The 20,492-nt window shown below is 44.5% G+C and overlaps 1 protein-coding gene across 8 annotated transcripts in view; it reads right to left on the bottom strand.

Moving 5' to 3' along the window:
* ppfia1 (PTPRF interacting protein alpha 1) overlaps positions 1 to 20,492 on the bottom strand; it is a 34,559-nt gene that overhangs the window by 10,076 nt on the left and 3,991 nt on the right. For 5 of the 8 annotated variants that reach the window (XM_062388026.1, XM_062388107.1, XM_062388192.1 and 2 more), the window contains exons 3-17: positions 11,395 to 11,496; positions 10,144 to 10,308; positions 9,978 to 10,052; positions 8,781 to 8,882; positions 7,648 to 7,881; positions 7,382 to 7,528; positions 6,376 to 6,510; positions 5,335 to 5,376; positions 4,312 to 4,395; positions 3,783 to 3,914; positions 3,167 to 3,229; positions 2,965 to 3,044; positions 2,735 to 2,885; positions 1,875 to 2,098; positions 1,530 to 1,761 (exon numbers count right to left, since the gene is read on the bottom strand). In XM_062388026.1, coding sequence (XP_062244010.1) covers positions 1,530 to 1,761; positions 1,875 to 2,098; positions 2,735 to 2,885; positions 2,965 to 3,044; positions 3,167 to 3,229; positions 3,783 to 3,914; positions 4,312 to 4,395; positions 5,335 to 5,376; positions 6,376 to 6,510; positions 7,382 to 7,528; positions 7,648 to 7,881; positions 8,781 to 8,882; positions 9,978 to 10,052; positions 10,144 to 10,308; positions 11,395 to 11,496 — 1,968 coding nt within the window. The remainder of the gene's footprint in view (positions 1 to 1,529; positions 1,762 to 1,874; positions 2,099 to 2,734; positions 2,886 to 2,964; positions 3,045 to 3,166; positions 3,230 to 3,782; positions 3,915 to 4,311; positions 4,396 to 5,334; positions 5,377 to 6,375; positions 6,511 to 7,381; positions 7,529 to 7,647; positions 7,882 to 8,780; positions 8,883 to 9,977; positions 10,053 to 10,143; positions 10,309 to 11,394; positions 11,497 to 20,492) is intronic. The other 3 variants (XM_062388362.1, XM_062388587.1, XM_062388509.1) reach the window with 1 other exon arrangement.

Genomic DNA, 20,492 nt, shown 5'->3' with positions numbered 1-20,492 from the left:
CTGGCAAGTGCTTCAGGATCTCCAGGGTTTTCTGAGGGGAAGAGCAGCTCCCTCTGCCACAGACTGAGCTTTAGAGAACTTTATCATTCACATGAAAGCTTTACGACACACTAGAGGAATCAAAGACTGAATCAACACCACGCGTCTCCTCTAAAATGATCTGAGTGCTTCTGCTTTGTGAGAAACATGAATCTATGAACCTGAGCAGTTCTGGACACATGTTCCACTCAGCACCTTAAAGCTGGATGGTGTTCACCACTCTACATTCCTCACTGGCCTGGCATTAGCAGAGCAAATAAACCATCAGCATGCCGCATTTCTATGGGAGTTTCTCCTGCCCCCGGGGGGGAAATACCTAATCGCTCATTTCCTTTCCTCGACCGACACTGTGAGGCTGTGGTGAGCTATAAAAGGCAAACAGGAAGAGGAAATTGAGTGGGCGAGGAAATAATTAATGTAATCTCCCAAAATGTCCAGAACATCTTAATTTGGACTTGTTTCATTGATGAATGTTGACAAAGGAGATCATCAGCAAAAAGAGAAGAGCTTTCAAGTCTGTAACGTTTCACAACTCTTCTTCAACAAACTGAACAAATCTAAACAAGGGCATGTACTCTGTGAACTCCATTCATTTATCAACGACTGCAGGATCACAAATTCCTGAAGGACGGACTGATGAGTGTGGCCTTCTCCGGTGTTAACAGGGAAACCAGCGACATCAAACTGCAGTGCCTCAGGAATCTAAAATGTCCACCCAGCTCAGTTATTGCTTTTTAAACACATCTGGATTTAGTGCAGGTGTTGAAAAGAATTCAAACCTCAGAGCTCGACCGACAGAAACACGTCTTTAAAGGCTCCATGTAAATCCATGTTACAGGTCGAGTCCTCTGTGTCAACTCTTCATTTATCTGCTTATGATACAAACATCTAAATCTCTGTCGTTCATCTTCCTTTCTGGAATTTTGGACCTTCTCCCTGTGACTTAAATCCTGACAGTTAGCGAGCGGCGCCGTTCACCGGTTGAATCCACAGGCGAACAGAGTTCTTCAGGTTGAGCTGCTTGCTGCTGTCCACTCGGGGCTTACAGATACGTCTTCAAAGTTATTCTCACAGCAAATGGATGCACCGCGGGTATAAAGAGTTTATAAAAGTCCTGTGTGGAAAAGAAGAGAGCGGACAGGAAGTGGCAGACTGCACCCACCCGAGGAGGGAGGGAGGAGGGGGGGGGTGTACCTGTAGGTAGGGAGCATAGCTAAAGGCCTGAGGAGGGGGGCTGAGGCCAGTGGCACCACAGGGCAGATAAGTTAGGGTCTGCTGGGAGAGGGAGCTCTGGAAGATGTAGGGATCGTAGCAATACTGCTTTGTGTCGGGGGAAGTTACATACACACACAGTCAGATGGTTACACACAATTATTAGTACACAACTGAATGAAATGAGATAAATGATTTCAAGTGTTTAGTTAGAAGTGTTCTTCAGTGCAGATCTACTGTCCTGGTTGGGATGCTTATGAAAGTAAAGGAAGTGTTACCAAGGTCATGACCCCCATGCGGTCCAGCTCCCTGTTGGGGCTTCGAGGAATGCGTCTGGGGGTGGAGTGACCCGAGCCCGGGGGGGAGCCGCCCAGCGACGAGCCCGCACACAGGGAAGGAGGGATGGAGCTCATGGAGCGGAAGCGTCCTCCCAGGCTGTCACCGCTGCTCACCCGACACTCGATCTCCTCTGCACGGATAGCAGTGTTCTCCTTCTCCTCCTGGATCATTCTGCAGGGAGACGGGGAAGAGGCCATGTTAACTGACAACACGACATTCCTACAGCGTGTGAAGAAAGACATCGAGTTAAATGAAGGTTGGCTTTGCTGTGTAGCTGCTCACACCTAATTTCATTGTTGATAGCATCCAGCTGCTCCTGCAGCATTAAGGCGAGGGTCTGTGCATCAGCCTGGCCACCAGGGGACAGCATGTCCACTGAGCTGAACATCGTCTCTCTGTCCTCCTCCAGGTCCGACGTGTCCATGTCACTCTCAAAGGCCTGGGCCACGTTAGCCAGCACGTTGGCTTGTTGCATTCGCTCCCACTCCTGCTCATTTAAAGTCTGCACCTGGATCAACACACACACGTATGAAACAATGGAATCCAACAGAGATCAAGAAAAAGGTTCCAGAAAGAGCAGAAAAGGGACAAAAGAGATAGAAGACAAGCGGGAGGCAGATGAGAGACCCGGGAATGATAAACAGATAAAGGATTAGCTGCATATTTAATACACAACACAGACACAAGTGACTGTCACTGCTCCAACGCACAAACACTTACATGTCGCTGATGTCCAGAGAGGATGCAAACAGAAAGAAACAAGAGAAGAAGAGACTCATCAGAAAGAACAGGTGGAGGAGGGGAGGAGGCGAGCGACACAAGCAACACGTGTGAAGATAGCAACACAAAAACTGATCTTCATTCTGTTGTTGAACTAATTGTTCATCTTTTAGTCAAAACTGCTAAACCTGGACAACAACACAATATTAGTTGCTTTAAAGTTTCAGATTTGATTAGATTGTATCATTCACTGTCAGAGTGTCTACATGAGTCACCAGTAGGTAAATCTACATGCAGATGTTCTCAGATGTCCGTTTATCAAATGACCATCTGTTTATGTGTTCTTTAAAATTTATTGACAAACTCCAAAGCTCACGTGTTGTTTATGCATTAAAAAAGGAGCCGACCGCAGGAGGCAGCTCACCTTGGACGGCTCGTCACGGAGCGCTGACACTCGTCCCTTCTGAGGACGCCTCAGCACGAGAGCACTTCCATAGTGGTCTGAGCTACTGTCCATCAGCGAGGACGCCGACACTGGATACCTGAAATCTGGAGTGCTGCCCAGCTGAGAGCGTCTGGAGTAACAAATAAAAAGGAATCAGGAAGACTCAAAGGGCGGAGGCTGAGGAACTGTGGACTAGCTAACCTGCTTACCCATGTAATAAGGAGTTGCTCCTGCTCCTGCCCTGCTCGTTCTCCGCCCTCATGGTCTCAATCTCGATCAGGAGCTGCTCCTACAGGACAGGACATTTACAGACGACTTTAGGAGAAGAAATAAAGTCTGTGTCTCTAAGTGACACATTTGTGGTAAGTTGAATTTGTAAAAACAAAAGAAAGAAGCATCGTAAACCTTCACCTTCTCGTGGTGAGACTCCTCAATCAGCTTCTTGGTGTGATCCAGTTCTCTAATCAGGGCGTTCTGCAGAGAGCAACAAACACACACTGTCAAACACACATTAACTTACCGTGCACCATGATGGACAAAGTCATGACAGTGGCTGCTCCTACTTTAAATCATTCATGTCATATCAGAAAAGGAATACTTTTGTATTTTCTATGAAATTTCTGTATATATATATATTGGTTTTTTTTGTTTTAACCTTGTTCAGCACTTTGGTAAACTGTTGTTTTAAATGTGCAATATAAAAATAATTTTCACTTGACAAAATAATCATGAGCCACAGCGAAGGAAAATAGACTGGAAATAAAAACGTCACTTCTCAAAATCCAGAAATGAAGCCAATCGGGGGATAAAGCCTCAGTATCAAGGTCCCCATCATTAAGTCTTCTTAAATTAAATAAGTAATTAAAAACCTTATCAGAAACATGACCCCATCAGTGGCATAAGAACCATCTGTGATATCTGCTTCTGAATCTAGAGTCTTCAGTCCTGCTCTCTGGAGAAACCGGGGATCGAACCAGGAAACTCCGGATCACTGGACAGCCGCTCTACCTGAGCCATGTGGCCTCACCTTGTCCTCCAGAGCAGACATCCTCTCTTTGAGGTGCAGCTGGAGTCTCTCGTTGGACTCGGACAGGAGCTTGTCCACCGTCTCCGACAGACGCTTGTTGTGCTCCTCATTCATCTTCTCTCGCTGCCGCGCCTGCAGACCAACAGAAGGGCACGTTAAAACCCAGGAGCATGTTCAGGTGAGCACCTCCTCTTCTTCTTCATTCTGTCAGTCTAGATGCTGACACAGCGTTTCGATGGGTATTGAACCTACCTGCTTTGGATCGTAGATAGCCATGAGCGTTAGTGTATTTATTGTCTTCTAAATTCGTTGTATCAATGATTTTTATTTTCACTGAGGTGAGAGCTTCTCAGTTTCCAGCACATTCGGGAGGAAAAACATTACTCACCTGGGGGGGGGGGGGGGGGGGGGGCAGAAAGACCTACTCCTCTAGTGGCGACGGAGGCAGCCAGCATTCTCTAGCAGGTTTATCTGCATTTCAGAAACCTGCGTACAGCCACTGATCTTGGTGTAAGAGAGATTTACGCACCCTGACCAGCTCCTGGTTCTTCTCCTCCAGCTGAGCCTCCAGCTGCCTCAGTCTCTCCTCCACATTGCCGTGACGTTCCTCTGCCTGAAGATGAGAAACAATGACGAGTGAACCTTCATCCTTATCTGCTATAATACACAGCACAACGTATACACCCCTCCCAGAAGCTTTGATTTCCCCTGCAGAGTTTTGTCATCCATCCTGAAGAGGGACCTGGCTGAGAAAAGATCTTGTCCTGCTTTTGGTTTTACTGACAAAGCTGTCGTCCCTCTAAAGGATGGAGAAACCCACCTCAACAGACAGGGACATACTGGATATGGCATCTTAAGAATATATACATAGCTAAAAGCTAAAAGCCGCGTTAGGAAACCAGCAAAGTAGCAAAACCTGAAAACCAATAAAGCAGCCCGTACTTCCCACAATGCACATCTACCAGGGAGGAAGCAGTTCAACAAGGTCCTACCTCAACTACAGATGTGTTGTTTAGTGTATTACTGCTTATAAAACACAATCCAATGCTGGAAACTATCATCAGTGACCAGCAGATATCCTCAGTCTATCGGCTCGTATATACACAAGAGCCAATGGACTGAGTCACATTTTTAATGGGCAGTGTCCACACAAGTATTTGAGCAAATCAGCTTGCACTTCCTGTTTGTGTTAGACACCAGTCAGTGTTTTTTTGTGGAGTTACACATTTCACCAACACATTAAACTACACACACAAGCGGACAGAGGAAGCCGGGCTAGCGCCTGCCGGGTTTCACTTGGACACATGGTCTTTCACTGCACTTAACCAGGCCCTAGTCGTGTAAAAGAATCAAATACAACTGAGGTTTAAGTTTAAATGACAATATTTTTGGAATCAGCCGATATTGTTTTTCCTTTTGAGTAGTTCTGGAAATGTAAAAACTGCCACTGGCGTCAATGGGCCTGGTTAAGTTCAGGAACAGATCCTAAATCAAACTGGGTTTTCCAGGATCCGAGCGGATGGATTGAGCTCTGTGAAGAGAGCTGGTCTACCTTCTTCTGAGTCTTAGAGCCGTTAGAGCCACACAGAACACACTAGAGGTTTGACAGGGACGTGGTGGTGGTGGTGGGGGGGGGCAGCATGAAGACCACACAAACACACAGCAAGACAGAAAGAGGAGAGAACAGGAGATCGGTTCAATGTTACAAGAAAACAGAGACACTCAAAAAACACAACTGATGATCGCTGCCACGTCAGTAACAGAGAGGAGAAGAGACTTGAGGACAAACACACAACATGCTGTGTTAGATGAGGAACAATATGCTGAGGTTTGTTGTATTGGAGAACTCAGAAGACTGAGTGGGCTGACGGTGGAGTAACTGTTCCACAAGCTGAAGAACGAGTGGATTATTTATTTATGTACGATGCAGTTGAACTGCATAAGTAATACACCACATCATAATCATAACAGACGATATGGTGAAGGAGCTGAGGAGAGAATGACCCTGGAGACAACTCTTATCTCTCAAACTACAGACACACACTGTGACATCATGGTCTCTAAAACAGACATCTGGAGTAAAACCAGTTATCAGATGTATGTCGGTCTCTTATAGTGAATACTGCCCACATCAACTGAACAAAAACCCACAACTATACACTAAAACCATGGGCTTGTCCATATATTTATTACAGAGTTAATATCTGTATTGTTGAGAAGAAACTGTGAAAACAGATTCCTGTTGCCTGATCAACTCTCAAACAAAAACACATCAGGTGAGGAGAGGAAGGAATGTAAGCTTATAAATCAGAGGTGCATTGTGGGTCAGCTGCAATAAGGTGCTAGGTTGACCGTGTACGTTCAGGATCAAACTATAAAGGAATAAAAACATTGATCTCTAAATCTCTAAAAATGGCCCTTGTGGATATTTGGAGGAACGTAAACAGTGGCTTCCTCAGGGAGCTGTCACAATGTACAGGAACTAATGATATCCTGTGTGCAGGTGCATAATTGGTTAGAATATATGGTTCATTTCCCCCAAAAACATTATACACACACACACACACACAGACACACACAGAGGTGCTGGTACCTTGGTGAGGGCAGCGACCCTCTGGGCCAGCTCGGCCTCCACCTCAGGCAGAGTCTCCGCCTTGCGGATGGTCTGCTGCAGCTTCTGCTCCGCCAGCTCCAGTTTCTCCTGGAGCTGCCTGTTTCTGTCCTCGGTCTGCAGAAACCAAACCAAGAGCAAAGAGTCATTAGCAGGCACGAAGAAGAAGACTCATGTGGGCTACGTCACAGCCTCGGGGTTAGCTTTCAGCTCTGCAAGGTGAAGAGTGGCAAGAGAGAGAAAGAGGAAGACAAAGAGAGAGGGGGAGCGGGGATGGGTCAGGGCAGGGTGGGGAGGAAGTGAGGAAGAGAGCATTCATGATGACACAAAGACAGACAAAACCCGTATGAAGAAAGAAGAGAGACGTCTCCATCTCAGCGAGTGCATGTAAAGAGACAAGCCAGTGTCTCTGAGGCGTCCCCTCCAGGGCCTGCTGCTCAGTGTGTGAATACAGCAGTGATTCATCAGCAGGAGGCTGAGAACTGCAGGCGAGTCCTGCTGGCAGGCCAGTCTGAGACCAGTCTGAGACCAGTCCGAGACCAGTCCGAGACCAGTCCGAGACCAGTCCGAGACCAGTCCGAGACCAGTCTGAGACCAGTCTGAGACCTCAACACCACACTCGTAGTTATATCTGTACGAGATCCGATCCCAGCTGAGCTGTGTATCCTGCGACCATGTGATCAGATCACACTTCCCCACTCTGTTTATGTATGTGACATAACAATAATGAAGTACATCGTTTGTGTTTGTGAAGACTTAACGATGTCTTTAACCAGTGTGTTTACAGATGTGTCATATTTCAATGTGTTGGTCTGTGTGTGGATGAGTTTCACATGTGGCCTCGGACCCGGTGGTGTTCACACAGCAGTAGGAACATGGCCACATGCGTCTCAGATCTGAGTGATCAGTTGATTTAGGTGCATTCAGAGTTGTGCTTGTGTTTAAACCAGGTGTGAACGGGTCTTTGGTAGAAGGTGGTGTGGCGTACTTGTCTGAAGAGGGACTCCTTGTTGGCCACTTCATTCTCCAGCTTGTCGTTGAGGTCATGGACGGAGGTGGCCTCCCGCTGGGCTGCCAGGTAGCGCTTCTCCAGGGTGGTGATCCTCTCCTCCATGTCTTCTTTCTGAGCTACCGACTACACACACACACACACACACACACACACACACACACACGCATGAGTGATTTCTCTCACACTATAACATGTCCTGCTAGCATGTATTAAAGACACCTTTGGGTAGCCGTCCTCCCTACCTCTCTCAGATCTCTCTGCAGCCTCGTGTTCATGTCTTCGGACTTGATGATGTCCTTTCTGGCCGTGTCCAGGTCCTCCTCCAGCTCATTGATGCGTGACACCATGGCACACATGCGCTCCTTCATCTGGCCCAGATCGGTGGTCTGACGGTCCACCACATCCTGGAGCTCACAGACCTTCCCGAAGCCAGATAACGACTCCTCCTCCTGGCTCAGAGAACCATCCGACGACCGCTGGGGGGGAAATCAACAAGGTCAGCGAGGGCACAAAATAGATACACAACTCACGTGGTACTCCGTTCATTCAGTTCAACTCGTGGCACAAACCTCTACTGAAGAAGCTTATAGTGCAGATAAGGTTCAGGAGATCATACAATGGATTGGAATCACTAAAGCTGTTTTCAGACATTTTCTTCAAGTGTAGAATGTTCAGGTCAGAAAACAAGGAAGGAAAGGAAGATGTGGGAAACATTCAGGTGAGGGGTGGGGCCTGGGTGGAGTGAGGGGCGGAGCCTGGGTGGAGCGAGGGGTGGTTGACGTCTTCGTCTGCATCTTCTCTACGTGTAATGCTCCTCTTCTTCATGAGAACTTCCAGTTCACAGTGTCACATGTAGAAACTTCATCTGCACTTACTGGGGGGGGGGGGGGGGGGGGGTGCAGGAGAAGTTCCAAAAAATGTTACGAGCAACTGACTTGGACATTTGCTTCTGGAATATTTCAGGAAAATGTCAGGACTCCAGTGCAGGTCTGAAAGCAGCTTGACATTCATAATAAACCGTTCATTATTTTGAGCAGTGATGCTGCAGAACAAGCTGTCAGCAGAGACCTGGACTGGCTCCAGTCAGTTCACCTCTTCCAGAACTTCCTGGTGTGTGTGTGAATGCAGATTGATGGCACAGTGAATCACTGCAGGAGAGAGATGTACGAACACATGCATCATCCTCTCAGAGCTCAATCCTTGTTTGCTGAAACCATTTGTTACTTCAGCTTTGCTAGAATGACCACAGTACAACATATAACAATCTAAATATCAATAATATCCTCAATCAGTCATTAGTTGTGATAGGATTTAATTAACACCTGCAACACATACAGAACCGGTGGAGTCACTTCATGCTGTTCAGTGAGCTCACCTTGCCGTTGGTGCTCGGTGTGTTTTCAGAGTTGTGGTTGACCTCGCTGGTTCCGTCGGCCAGGCCTCTCTTCTGGCTGCTCTGCTCCCTGAGGTACGCCAACTAGAGGAAACACCGCTCTGTTAGAACCTGGACGACTCATTCATCTGCTGGTGATAAACATCTCAACCATTTCTGGTTAACCACCAATTCAGCAGCACTTAACTGGCTTGCTGCACATTTGAATCACTGGTGATGTGCTCTCTGTGTGTGTCTGTCATACGTCTCCTCTGGGAGATGAATATAAGGGACCAAGCACAACTTCTCTGGTTGCATCTCACATGAACACACTGCACAGACCAACACTCTTGTGCCAAATGGCCGAACCAGTGGAAAATAAAACCGGCTGCCCGGCCTGAGGAGGTAAATCCAGTGGTTGATTTTATGTGTGTGTTGACGTGTGTGTGTGTGTGTGTTTCCAGGCTGACTCCCAGGAACAAAAGATGAGTGTAGCAGGAAGCAGAGAGGAAATCTAGGACACTTCCCCAAGATCCTCTGGGCTTTTTGTCAATCTTAATCCCTTTCACTACACAGTGGAGTTGAGACGCTCCTTGTCATGCATGTGCTCGTCTGGGTACTTAGAAGCTGTGAATCTGTTCCTCTTTGATTCAGTGTTAAGATGAGTGCAAAGAAATTGAGTTCAGGAGCGAAGCCTTTCAGCAATCTGCTCTGGAACAGGATTGATTAAAAGGTGTCATGATCTGTGAACAGCTGACTGTCAAACCTCATATTTAGTTTGTGTTGGTAAAGACGCATCAGAGATAGTTGTGGATTCACACATTGTGTGTGTAGAGTCAGATTATGAAGCTAGAGACACAAAAACATGTCTGAGCATTTGAACATTTGACCCACTGGTTTAAATAACATAACATATTAGAATTAAATAAAAAGAAACTTCTTTAAGTCCCACTGTACCTGGCTACGAGACAAAACCAACTCTGCTCAGTAGCAACATTTCTGCAGTTTAACAAATTACAACACACAGCTGTGACATGTGATGGTGGAACCATCTGTTTACTCTATTTTTTCTTGGTTGAATTGTTAAATGATCATTCTGAGCGTTAAATTCCAGCCTAAACAAATCCCTCACCTGGCCATCATAGGCTCCTCATTAAAAAGCTGTGAATAAACCTTTAGTTTTCAGTTTTGTTTACTTACTTCTTTGTGCGAGAGGGTGAGCTGCTCCTCCAAGGCGCTGCATCTTTCCAAAGCAACGCGTAGTCGTTCTCTGACCTGGAGAGCGTGTGAAACAAATAGAAATAAACACTTTAAACTGTACAAACATTCCTTTTTCCAAAAGTGTGAGAGTTGCAGACAGTGGTACCTTCTCATCGAGGGCTTTGTGGTGTTCGAAAAGTGACTTCAGGGCTTTGAGGACCTCCACCTCACTGGAGACCCCTGCAGGAGACTGAGCCTGTCTCTTCACCACGGTCATCCTCAGGCTGCGCTCGTGACGAGACACCAAGCACTCCAGGTGCTCCAGCAGCAGCTGCTCACACCAGAAAGCATTTCATCAGCGACTCACAATTTAACTAACATTTTCTACAAAATAGACAAATGTACACAATCTTGTGACCCTTCATGTGTATTGGGCCTGTGAGGGCGGGTGTGAACAGGAAGGGAAGCGTGTCCTGATTGACACAGGAATTGTCATAAATTTATAAAATAACATCTCATCTCCTCATCGCCGGCTGTTTCTTTATGAAGGGAGTCATGTGATGGGAACCTGGCGAATCGGTAAAGATCATGTCATAGTTTCCATACATTGACGTTCCTGTCCACAGACAAACAGCAGCTCTAAGACTGAGTCCGGAGTCAGTGCAGCAGAGTTGTTAAATGAGAGGGTAGTTGTGTTGGTGTAGCAAGAGGCAGCTGGTGAACCTGGTGCGTGTTCTTCTGGTTGTTCTGGATTTTGTTTCCTGTCTATTTCTCTTGAGCATTGCATTCACAGCTAGCATACCACGCTAACGCAGGTTGTGTGTTGTGTGTCCCCAGCACAAAACTGTGATTGTTGTCGTCATTGTTACACCAGCGTCAAGCATCAAGCACGCCCAGCGGTCACTGTCAAACATTAACGCCATGAATGTGAGTCCTATGTAAGTTTAGTGCTACTGTCTTATCGCAGAGAGTCCCAGTACACCCAGTGTAGTGCTCCTCATTAAATTCACTCCTACAACACGTGACTCTCTCAGAGCTGGAAATCAGTGTTTGTGTTTAAATGTATGTTTTCATTTGACTTTCACCCGTTAGGCCTCAAATATTAAAAAGTAAAGACGTTGAGAGGGAACAGGCCCAGACACACACAGCAGTGTGAAGAGTCATATCTTGATGAGTGAGCCGTTTACAGGTCTCATAACGTGTGACAATGGTTTGGATTAGAGGATAGACTCCGATCTGTCAGCCAGTGTTATGACAACCGTCGATACCAAAAACAGAAACGAGCAGGAATTCCACAGGGAAGTCTCATAGCGAGTGGAGCAGATCTCATCACTGCTGGAGAGTTGAGTGTGTCATCATCGTTTGCTGTAATCTGAGACAGTTTGACAGGAAACACTCGTGCCCACATGCTACCAACCCGTGTGTTGTTTCTCTCGGCCTTCAGCTCTGCGATCTCCTCCTCCTTCTCCAGAAGCTGCTCCCGGCACACGTTCACCTCCTTTGTTAGTGCAGCAAACTCCTGGAATAGAAAGGGACAAATACAGTCACATGTAACCGCTACGCACTCAGCAGAAGTTCCTCGCGGCACTGGACTTGAGAGAAATGAAAAGCCTGAGTAGTGTGGAGACCGGGAGACCGTGCATTTCCAGTTTACAAGTTTGATCGAATCAATTCTTAATTAACTGCAGCAATCCAACACGGGTTCCTGGAGGAAGACGTGTGCACTCAGACTCCTGATACCTGCGGGTGTGTGTCTGTCTTCAGTTCCTGTGCGGTAACAAACAGAGCAGCAACCTTTCAAATGTGTGTGTCTCTAAATTTCAGTTTGCATGTTTGTTCATATTGATATTCGTCCTTGATTTTTAAGTAAGGTGTTTGACATTTGAGATAAATACATGTTTTCCTTTCTACTATCACAGAATGTTTATTTTACCTTCGATTAATGTAAACAGAAAATCAATATCAAGGTTATTTAAGACTTTCACCTTGATTACGATTGATCAACGTCTATTTAATATCTTCATTGATATATTTATATAACCATGAAACTGGAGGAGAGGCACCAATAAAATTAGCTCCTATTCCGTTCACCTAGTAGTAGTCACTTCGTTTCTGTGGTCACACAACCGTGAACAACCCTCGTCCAATGAGCTGGGTCACAAATAACTGTCCATTCCTTTCTCTCCTTGTCCCTGTGGTCTATCACAGGGACAATCAAAGGTCGTGTTTACATCTGAGACAACGACCGCTTCCTGTCCGTCTCTCCTCACGCTCCTGAAGCAACACGGGTGACCAGAAAGACCACGACACACACAAGGGAATGAAAAGATGATGTCTTCATATCACCATAGAAAATATGAAAATACAACAATTCTGTTTCTGTTCTTACACTTATAAATGTTACACTACGATCATGTCTGAGGTTATCTCCAGACAAATGCAGCTCCACACACACACACACACAGACACACAGACACACACTGCTTTTAGGAATTACATGCATGGTTGAACTTAAAGAATGTGCCATCCTGATTTTTTTGCCCTGTAGCACATCACCCTGAGTGGCCAAGCCTTCTTGCTGCGCCTGTGTGTATGTGTGTGTGTGTGTGAGTGTGTGTGTGAGTGTGTGTGTGAGTGTGTGTCTGTGCTTGTGTGTAAGAGAGAGGGTGGGGGGTGACTGCTGGAACTGATCGTTCTTTTCAGTCACTACCGCAGCTATTCTCCCTTCACTTCAGCCTCTGAGCTTTTCCAGCGACTGGCACAGATTCTGCTTCTCTAAAGGAGTCAGAGAGAGCCTCTCCTATTGGCTGCAGCCAGAGGGCTCCGCTCTCTGCCAGCCAATGACAGGCCAGAAGAGGCTGGCCCGCTGGTAATTACAGAGAGGAGAACTTACTACATTCCTGAGCAGACGCTGAGGTTGACTTGTACAGCAACCTTCAGATTTCTCTCAGGCTCACTGAGCCATTTATGACCTTCTCTTCTCTGCCCCTGATGTTTCATAACTCATCACTTCCACGCAGAAAAAAGACAAGATTGATATTTGATGGTAAAAGCGTGATTAAATAATTTCAGCCAAGGAAAACGTAGCCACAGAAAAGCCCATAAAAGGTTCACTGGCTATTAAACCAGATCAATTAATGATTTACAAGTCATCAATTATCAACATTATCTACCTTCGCTGCAGACGTTTCGGTTTTAAAGTAACTTCATTGTTCAACACAACACCCTAGAAATACACACCACAAATGTTAGGTTGGCTACATAGAAAACAGATTTGTCGCCATCAACTTTAAAATAATTTGCTCAGTTCGTTTAACTAGAGCTGAAAACATTTTCATTATGGATTAATCATTTGTCCATAAAATGTCCCTAGAAACAGCAAATCATTTAGTTTGGTCATTTTGAACCAATAAATGTTGTGGGGGGGGAAATTACAAAAATTGATAATCAATCATCAAAGTTCAATTCGCCATCATCGCTGAGGCGCGCATCAGAAAGAAGAAAACTGATTTCTGCAAATCATATTTAAGACCTTTCCTGTCTGCTTCACTCCCCCGTCTTGATCCCGTTGTCCCCCCCCCCCTCCCAAAAAATCAAACGTGACCTGAGAAACGTGAGGTCATATTTACTTCAGAGGAAAAATATGTACATGGTGGATATGATGGTCGCAGATCTGTGTATATATATATTTATATATGTTTCTGTCAGTTCACACAGTTACATGTAGATTGAATAAAGCTTTTACATATGTGACACAATCACAGGAGCCTGATCCCATTTCTCCCTGCAGCAGAGAAACTGGTGCCTGGCTCATGAGCGCAGACGAGTGACACGCTGGTTCGAAGTGGAGGAGCTGAGCTGTAAGCCTTAGAACAGGGAGGGGGATTAGGGTGGGGGGGGGGGGGTACATGAATATGTGTGCCAACCTATTAAAGGAACAGTGTACCAAAACACAGAGGCACACAGAGGCTTTTCAGGGATAGCTGTGCTCGGTGGCTTCCTCTCGGGCTGAAGAACATCCCAGCTCCTCTGTGGCAGTGAAACCACTTCCTGTGTTAAATACTGTTAATGAGTCTGACGGAGCGGCTGAGGAAAAACAGGAGCAGAATAATCTATTACACAGAAATCATATTTACCAAACTAAATGTAGCTTTCATGCATTAAAATATGAAATATGGGAACATGAGCTGCCGATTCAAATTATAGGTTTTTCAAAAGGTGTCATTTCTTTAAAACATGTTCACCCTGATTCTATCTGCATATACCTTACAAGAAAATCCATATATTTATCTGTCTTATGGGTCTATTTAATATCCATTTTTTTGTAATAGAAAAATGTCAACTGTCTCCGAGCAAGTTTTCAAAATGTTTACACTTTGGCTTTGTTGTTATGAAGAAATTCAAACAACGCTTCTATGAAAATGGATAATTTCTATTAGCATAATGTTTAAAAGGACTGCATCTATAATGTTTCCAGATAAACAAAAAGCAGAGATATCTTGTAATGAACTGAAGTTTCATAGCAACACTGCAAAAGGTAAAAACAACAGGACCCATTGAGGCTCTGTGATGTCAACAGTACGGACGAAACAACACACAACACCACCGAGCAGCACACAACCCTCATCTCTACAGGATGCTGCCAAGCTACACACAACCACTCTGTTTAATTGACAAACTTTTATTGCACTAATTTATCAACATTTTTACTAAGACTGGGCTTGAGTTAAGTACCAGTGCACATCATGGAGTGGGCAAATGATGAATAGGCCCGTTTCTTCCCAGCGCCCTGCCTCTGCCCGACTGGGCTGCGTTGGGAACCGAGCTCGGAACCAATAGCCTCCCTCCTACATAATGACTTTAGCCGTTCTTAAAAGCTTATAGCGTGTGCTGAAATCTGACACTGTGCAGAGGGCATCTGTTCTCCTGGAGGACTCACCGTCAAAAACTAATTAGATGCAACAATGGCTCCTATTCAGAGCTGCACACACACACACACACACACAACCACACACAAGGAGAAAGTCAATTTCAAAGAGCTGACGAAATGCTAGTTTGCACCACCTCCTTTCCAAAAGGTGAAGTCATGTTTAGCGTTGTAGCAGGTCTCACTTCAGGTGCAGTCCGACATACTTCATGTTTACATGTATGTACCAATTCCCTCCCCCCCCCCACTCAATCTACATCTGTATTCAGTATCACCAACACTTGATCTGCTCATTCCTTTATCATGGTTAGGAGACATCACATAATGACAGGCCACAGCTTCAGGACTAATGTCCAGGTGCATGAAAATATCATTGATTCTACTTCCTGACACAAACTATTTTTTTTAATTATTATTATTTATAAAATGAATTCTTTGGATTCTTCAGTTTTCACTTCATAAATGCCTCATTAAGTTTATTTACTATAAACGTACTTCCTGTTACTTACCCTTTTTTTCTCTCTGATACCGATTACGATATCTTGACTTTGAGTAAAACCAATCTGATAGATGTGAATTTGAAGAAATCAACATATACCATGTATTTTAACAGCCTTGTACTAGAAACCTTGTGTGGAAGTGATTATTTCATTGATGTTAGTGGCTCAGGTTAAACCATTTGAAAAACAAATACTTACAGAGAATGAATTACAAAGATCTTCTTCTATTGGCTAGTTTGAAAGTCAGAGCTAAACATTGACAAAAATGACTCCCTTTAAAAGAAGTCAACAAGTTCTTCAGTAAACCAGTGCCTTAGACATAACCAGTATAAAGACCCTGTACAGACTGAGCGCTATCAGGTCCTGGGTCAAACTAAACAGAGGAGCAGGCGTCTGTTTCCTTTTATTTTACTGTCTCACATCACATTTGCCAAAGACATTTGCACTCTCGTCCCTTTGTGTAAAAATAATCATTTATTAATACGTCACTTTAAAAAAATAGAGTTACAAAGGGCTTCAGAGGATTTGCAGACCGATCACATACCCACACGCAAACACAATCCTCTATAATCTGTGAATCTCAAGATGGTGGAGGATTTATGATCTTATTAACCTGAGTGCAGTGGCTTGGTATCAAATGAGCTCATAGTAGGTGGAGTCAAATCCTGGAGTACTGCTCATCCCTCAAGAGAAACCCTGAGGTTCATGTGAGTGATCAGTCCACGGGGAGTTAGTATGACTCAAACCAGGTCTACTGGATTGTACTTCACTCCCATTCTCTCACTGGGATGCCCTGTCACACATGTGGCCCACAGCAGGAGCTCGCCCACGTGAGACATGTTCTCACCTGCCGCTTGGGGAAGGTGAGGGGTGGCACCTGGGTAAAGCATGCAGGAGCTATGATAGAAACTTCATCAACACGCCCATGCTGTGAACTGTCTGTGGGGCGGGGCTAGGTCAGACGTACCTAGCATGGACTTTGAAAGTGAGGGCAGGGTCAAAGTGTGTTTAATATCCAGTACAACTGATTCAGACACACATTCTCATACACAGCTCCTCCAGGAGAAGAGTTTTCAGTTCAAGTGTGGAAACCCTGAAGCCCTGAAGCCCTGTGCACACATCAACTCTTGATAGTGTCCGGACGTTCTCCAGAGTTTGTCTTTCACATATGAACACTGCACCAGGAGGTTGTGTGTTCAGATACACTCACAACAACAGAGAAATCTCTGGAGTGTTAAGGTGAGGGGTAGGACATACCCTATCGACACCAGCGTTTGCTCTTATCACCAAAAACTCTCCAATCTCATTATCTTTCTTAATTGAAATCTTGCAAAATGTGTCTGTCGCCTTAATGTAAACACTAGCTCACAGAGAATCCTCCTGTGTTCTCCCATCGGCTCATTCAAACATCATCCACAGGTTTTACTATCAAGCAGGAGAAGCTCTGAAGAAGGTCCGAAGCAACTGACTCAACATTTGTGTTCTCACATACAGCTCGTCCGGATTAGTTCAGGAGATAATCCAGTGCGAATCTGAAAGCTGCGCTAGTGTCTAAATGCCCCCCCCCCCCCCCCCCCCCCTCACCCCCCAAGCTGTTTGTGGTCTGAGATCGTTTTATCACTCAAAGTTAACCTTTTGGAACAAAGGTCTCTAAGGCCTCCATAGATTACAGGGCCTGAGCATGTTAACTGTCAGACACACACAAACACAGTGAAACTCGCCAGGTACTGACAGAGGAAGTCCAATGATGTTACACATCAATTATCACACGTAAGTTAAGAAAATATACCAATTAGCAGAGCAGCAATTGAGAGGAGCTCTTCGGTCTAATGTCACATTTTATTTAATTCACATGCTGAATAAAACATCAGGGAGTCAACAAATTAAGAGTAAGATATTTAAGAGCTTTTCTCTCCGCTTCACTCCCCCGTCTGGATCCTGTTGTCCCAAATTTAAAAGAGTTTGAATACACACCACAGTTTGCTTCAGTTACACTTCCACAAACTCATCCTTCTCAAACTACTTGTTGTTTAACTTGCATTTCCCCTTGTTCCCAAACAGGCTGGTAGAGGCCAGCGAGTGAGGATTTAGTTTAATGCATAACCTCCACCACAAACACAATAACGACCCACGCATAATAATTCTTCTATTTCAGTTTCACAGAGGACAGAAACGATCTCAGTGAACTTTGGCGAAAATGTTCCTAAAAAATAGGACCCATCCAATTTGAATCTGAGAGAGTTTAATACTCTTTTGGGCCTTTTATTGTAAAAATATAATTTGCTAAACACTGCCACTCGTGTTTCTTTTACTGCCTAAACAATCTTTGCAGCAGTTGTGCGAACGCAGCTTCAAATTCACTGTTGACAGACACACACACACCCAGCAGTGCCCACTTCAAGTAAAACTATTAAAAGCCACAGACGACAGAAAGTCTCTGAAATACACTTAACCGTAACATGTGCGCCCTAAACTTGCATTAGATTAATAAAGAATATATGTCTGTTACATGTGCTGCTGGTAAACTATCCACAAGAGGATATTTGAGTGATGGAGACTCTCATTTGTCCTGTGCACTGAATACAAAAAGAACAGGGCACAACTGGAGTTTGGAGAAGCTGCTGACGTGTGAGCAAGCTGCTCTGGAATGTTTGTGCATTCCAGTCGAAGGGTTCTTGCACCAGGACGGAGGGAACAGGAGAGAGCTGCTCCCCTTCACCCACCTACCCCCGCCTGAAGACCCAGACTCTCCACAGCACAACTCAGAGAACTGGCACCAGCTTCATTCATCAGTTCATAAGAAGGTATCTAGATGCATCTATTAGGAAAATTGTGAATCGTGATTCCTGCTTCAAATGGCTTTTGGCTCATTTTAAATTTCCTTTTGGTTTATGCAAGTACGTTTTACAACAAATACATTGTTAATCTGCTAGAAGAGAATAGACTAGAAGAATCTGTTTTATCTGTACTTATACTCAATGAATTTCTTATTGTTGGTTGTATCGAAAAGCGTTATTAAAATTAAGTTATTATTAAAAGGTGCTGTTCACACAACTTTATTCTTCAATCCACTTCTAAATCAAGTCTTAAACTGCCAGATCATTTCAGTGAGAGAATTCTCTCCTCAACGGGAGATCAAAACAAGAGAACACCTCGAGCCACATGAGGTTTTCTTTAGTTTTCTTAAATGTTCAGTACATATAAGGTCATCAAGTTCTTTTGGTTTGGAAATTTAAAATCAAACTACTGAAAACAAAATAATTCTGGAAAGTGTATAAACTCCAGATTACATCAGACAAAGTGTCTCTCCATTTTCTAACAGCTAAGTTTCTTTGACTTCCAGATACAAATCCCAGGAGGCGGGCTGGAGAGACAGATGATCAGCTGACAACACAGAAGCAGCATCAGCAGCCGTGTGTGTGTGTGTGCACACGAATAAACTCAGTAGTTTAACACTGACTGAAGACCTCTGTTATTATGGTGAGCAACATGAGGAAAGGCGGAATATTTAGAATGGAAACTGAACAGAAGTAGTTTTTACTGGCTACAAGACAGCGATAACGAATCCTTTTTTAGAAACCTTTTTAAATATAGTAGTCTTGGACCTTTTCTAGATATCTTCTCTTATCCATGAAACCTTGAACCTTTTTCTAACCCGATGCATGAGGATGTTTGTGAAATGCTCCTCTGTCAACAGGATTACATCCTCCTAATACCTTTATCTTTTCAGCCTGAACAAATCCTTGCTCATTGTCTATAGGTTACTACTTCTGACATTCTAGTGGTCCAATGTATTTATATTGTGTGTATGAACATTTTAGACTTAATTAATAATAATGGCATATAGACAGTGCAGTGTACTTGAGAGGCACTGGGTGCATGTGCAGTGCAGGGAGTGTGTCTGCTCCGGAGCTGCTACCTAAGCTTTCTGGTGTAACCGCTGTATTTCCTTGAATTAATGTAGGTTCAAGAACTCGACTAAATGCCAGAGTGTGAAGACGTGCATCTTCCAGTCCTAAAGGTAGTTCACAATATAAACCATGTTAAAGCACATGAATGGATTCAGTCAACAGAAACACTACAGTTCCTTTACTTTCTAACAGGTAGAGAAAGTGCTGCAAATAGTTATGTTGTTGAGCTTTTCACCAGATAGACATTGACGATGTGGTGAAGATCCTTTTCACTCACCGTCCTGGTGTGAACCGACTCCCTATAAAGAGCCTAACCTGATAACATGGGCGGGAAAAAGAAAAGCAAGTCTGTCCACAGCGCACTTAGAGCCAGTGTGACCTCAACTTTACACATTTTATGCAAACTTTAGTTTATAGCAAATACTTCCTTTAATTTAACAAACACGTCTGTCTGATGCTAGTCTGTGTGAATGCTACTGACAATAATACAAACAACAATGCTCTATTTCCACACGTCTAACAGCAAAGTGTCGACTGAGTGAATAAAAGTTTGACATCGTCCACTCACTCACTATTCCCTGCTTCACCATAACGTGGGCTCATCGGAGAAATGAAAAAAACACTTTCCGACGCTACCCTGCGTGTTTTCACAGGGAATGACGTCACTGTTGCAGGATTACGACGTACAACAACTACAGCGGGTCGATTTTCAACGTTTATATTACACTTAGTATTAATACTTGAAACCACCCATTGAATGACCATCATTGAATGTAGAATTAAACTTGTTTCCCACAGTTTGTGCTGTGATGCGCTGCTCATATTCATATTCATATTCATATTCATACGACAGGTCGGGCTGCACCTGCTGCCCTCGATACTCTCGTCTCTTCCCCGCACGCCACATGAGGGTTTATTGTTCGGTTAGTGACCATCAGTTGTACTTATCACGATGCATTGTGGGAGTGTCTGGATGCAGTTTTCTTGGCAGTGTGTCACAATGCAGCAAAGTAAGGCCTCAGCATCCCACACTTGTGTTTAACACCAGATCCTAGCATCTGCTGTTGGAGGAGATGGGATATGATGCGTTAGAGCCCAGTCTGCTCTCCGTCTGCACGAACACTGAACACAAACACCTCGTTAACTTTATAAACCTGGATGGTGGTTCAACCAAAAC

This window comes from Platichthys flesus, chromosome 1 (genome assembly GCF_949316205.1).
Source record: "Platichthys flesus chromosome 1, fPlaFle2.1, whole genome shotgun sequence".
NCBI lineage: Eukaryota > Metazoa > Chordata > Actinopteri > Pleuronectiformes > Pleuronectidae > Platichthys > Platichthys flesus.
This window is presented reverse-complemented; position numbering and strand designations above follow the sequence as displayed.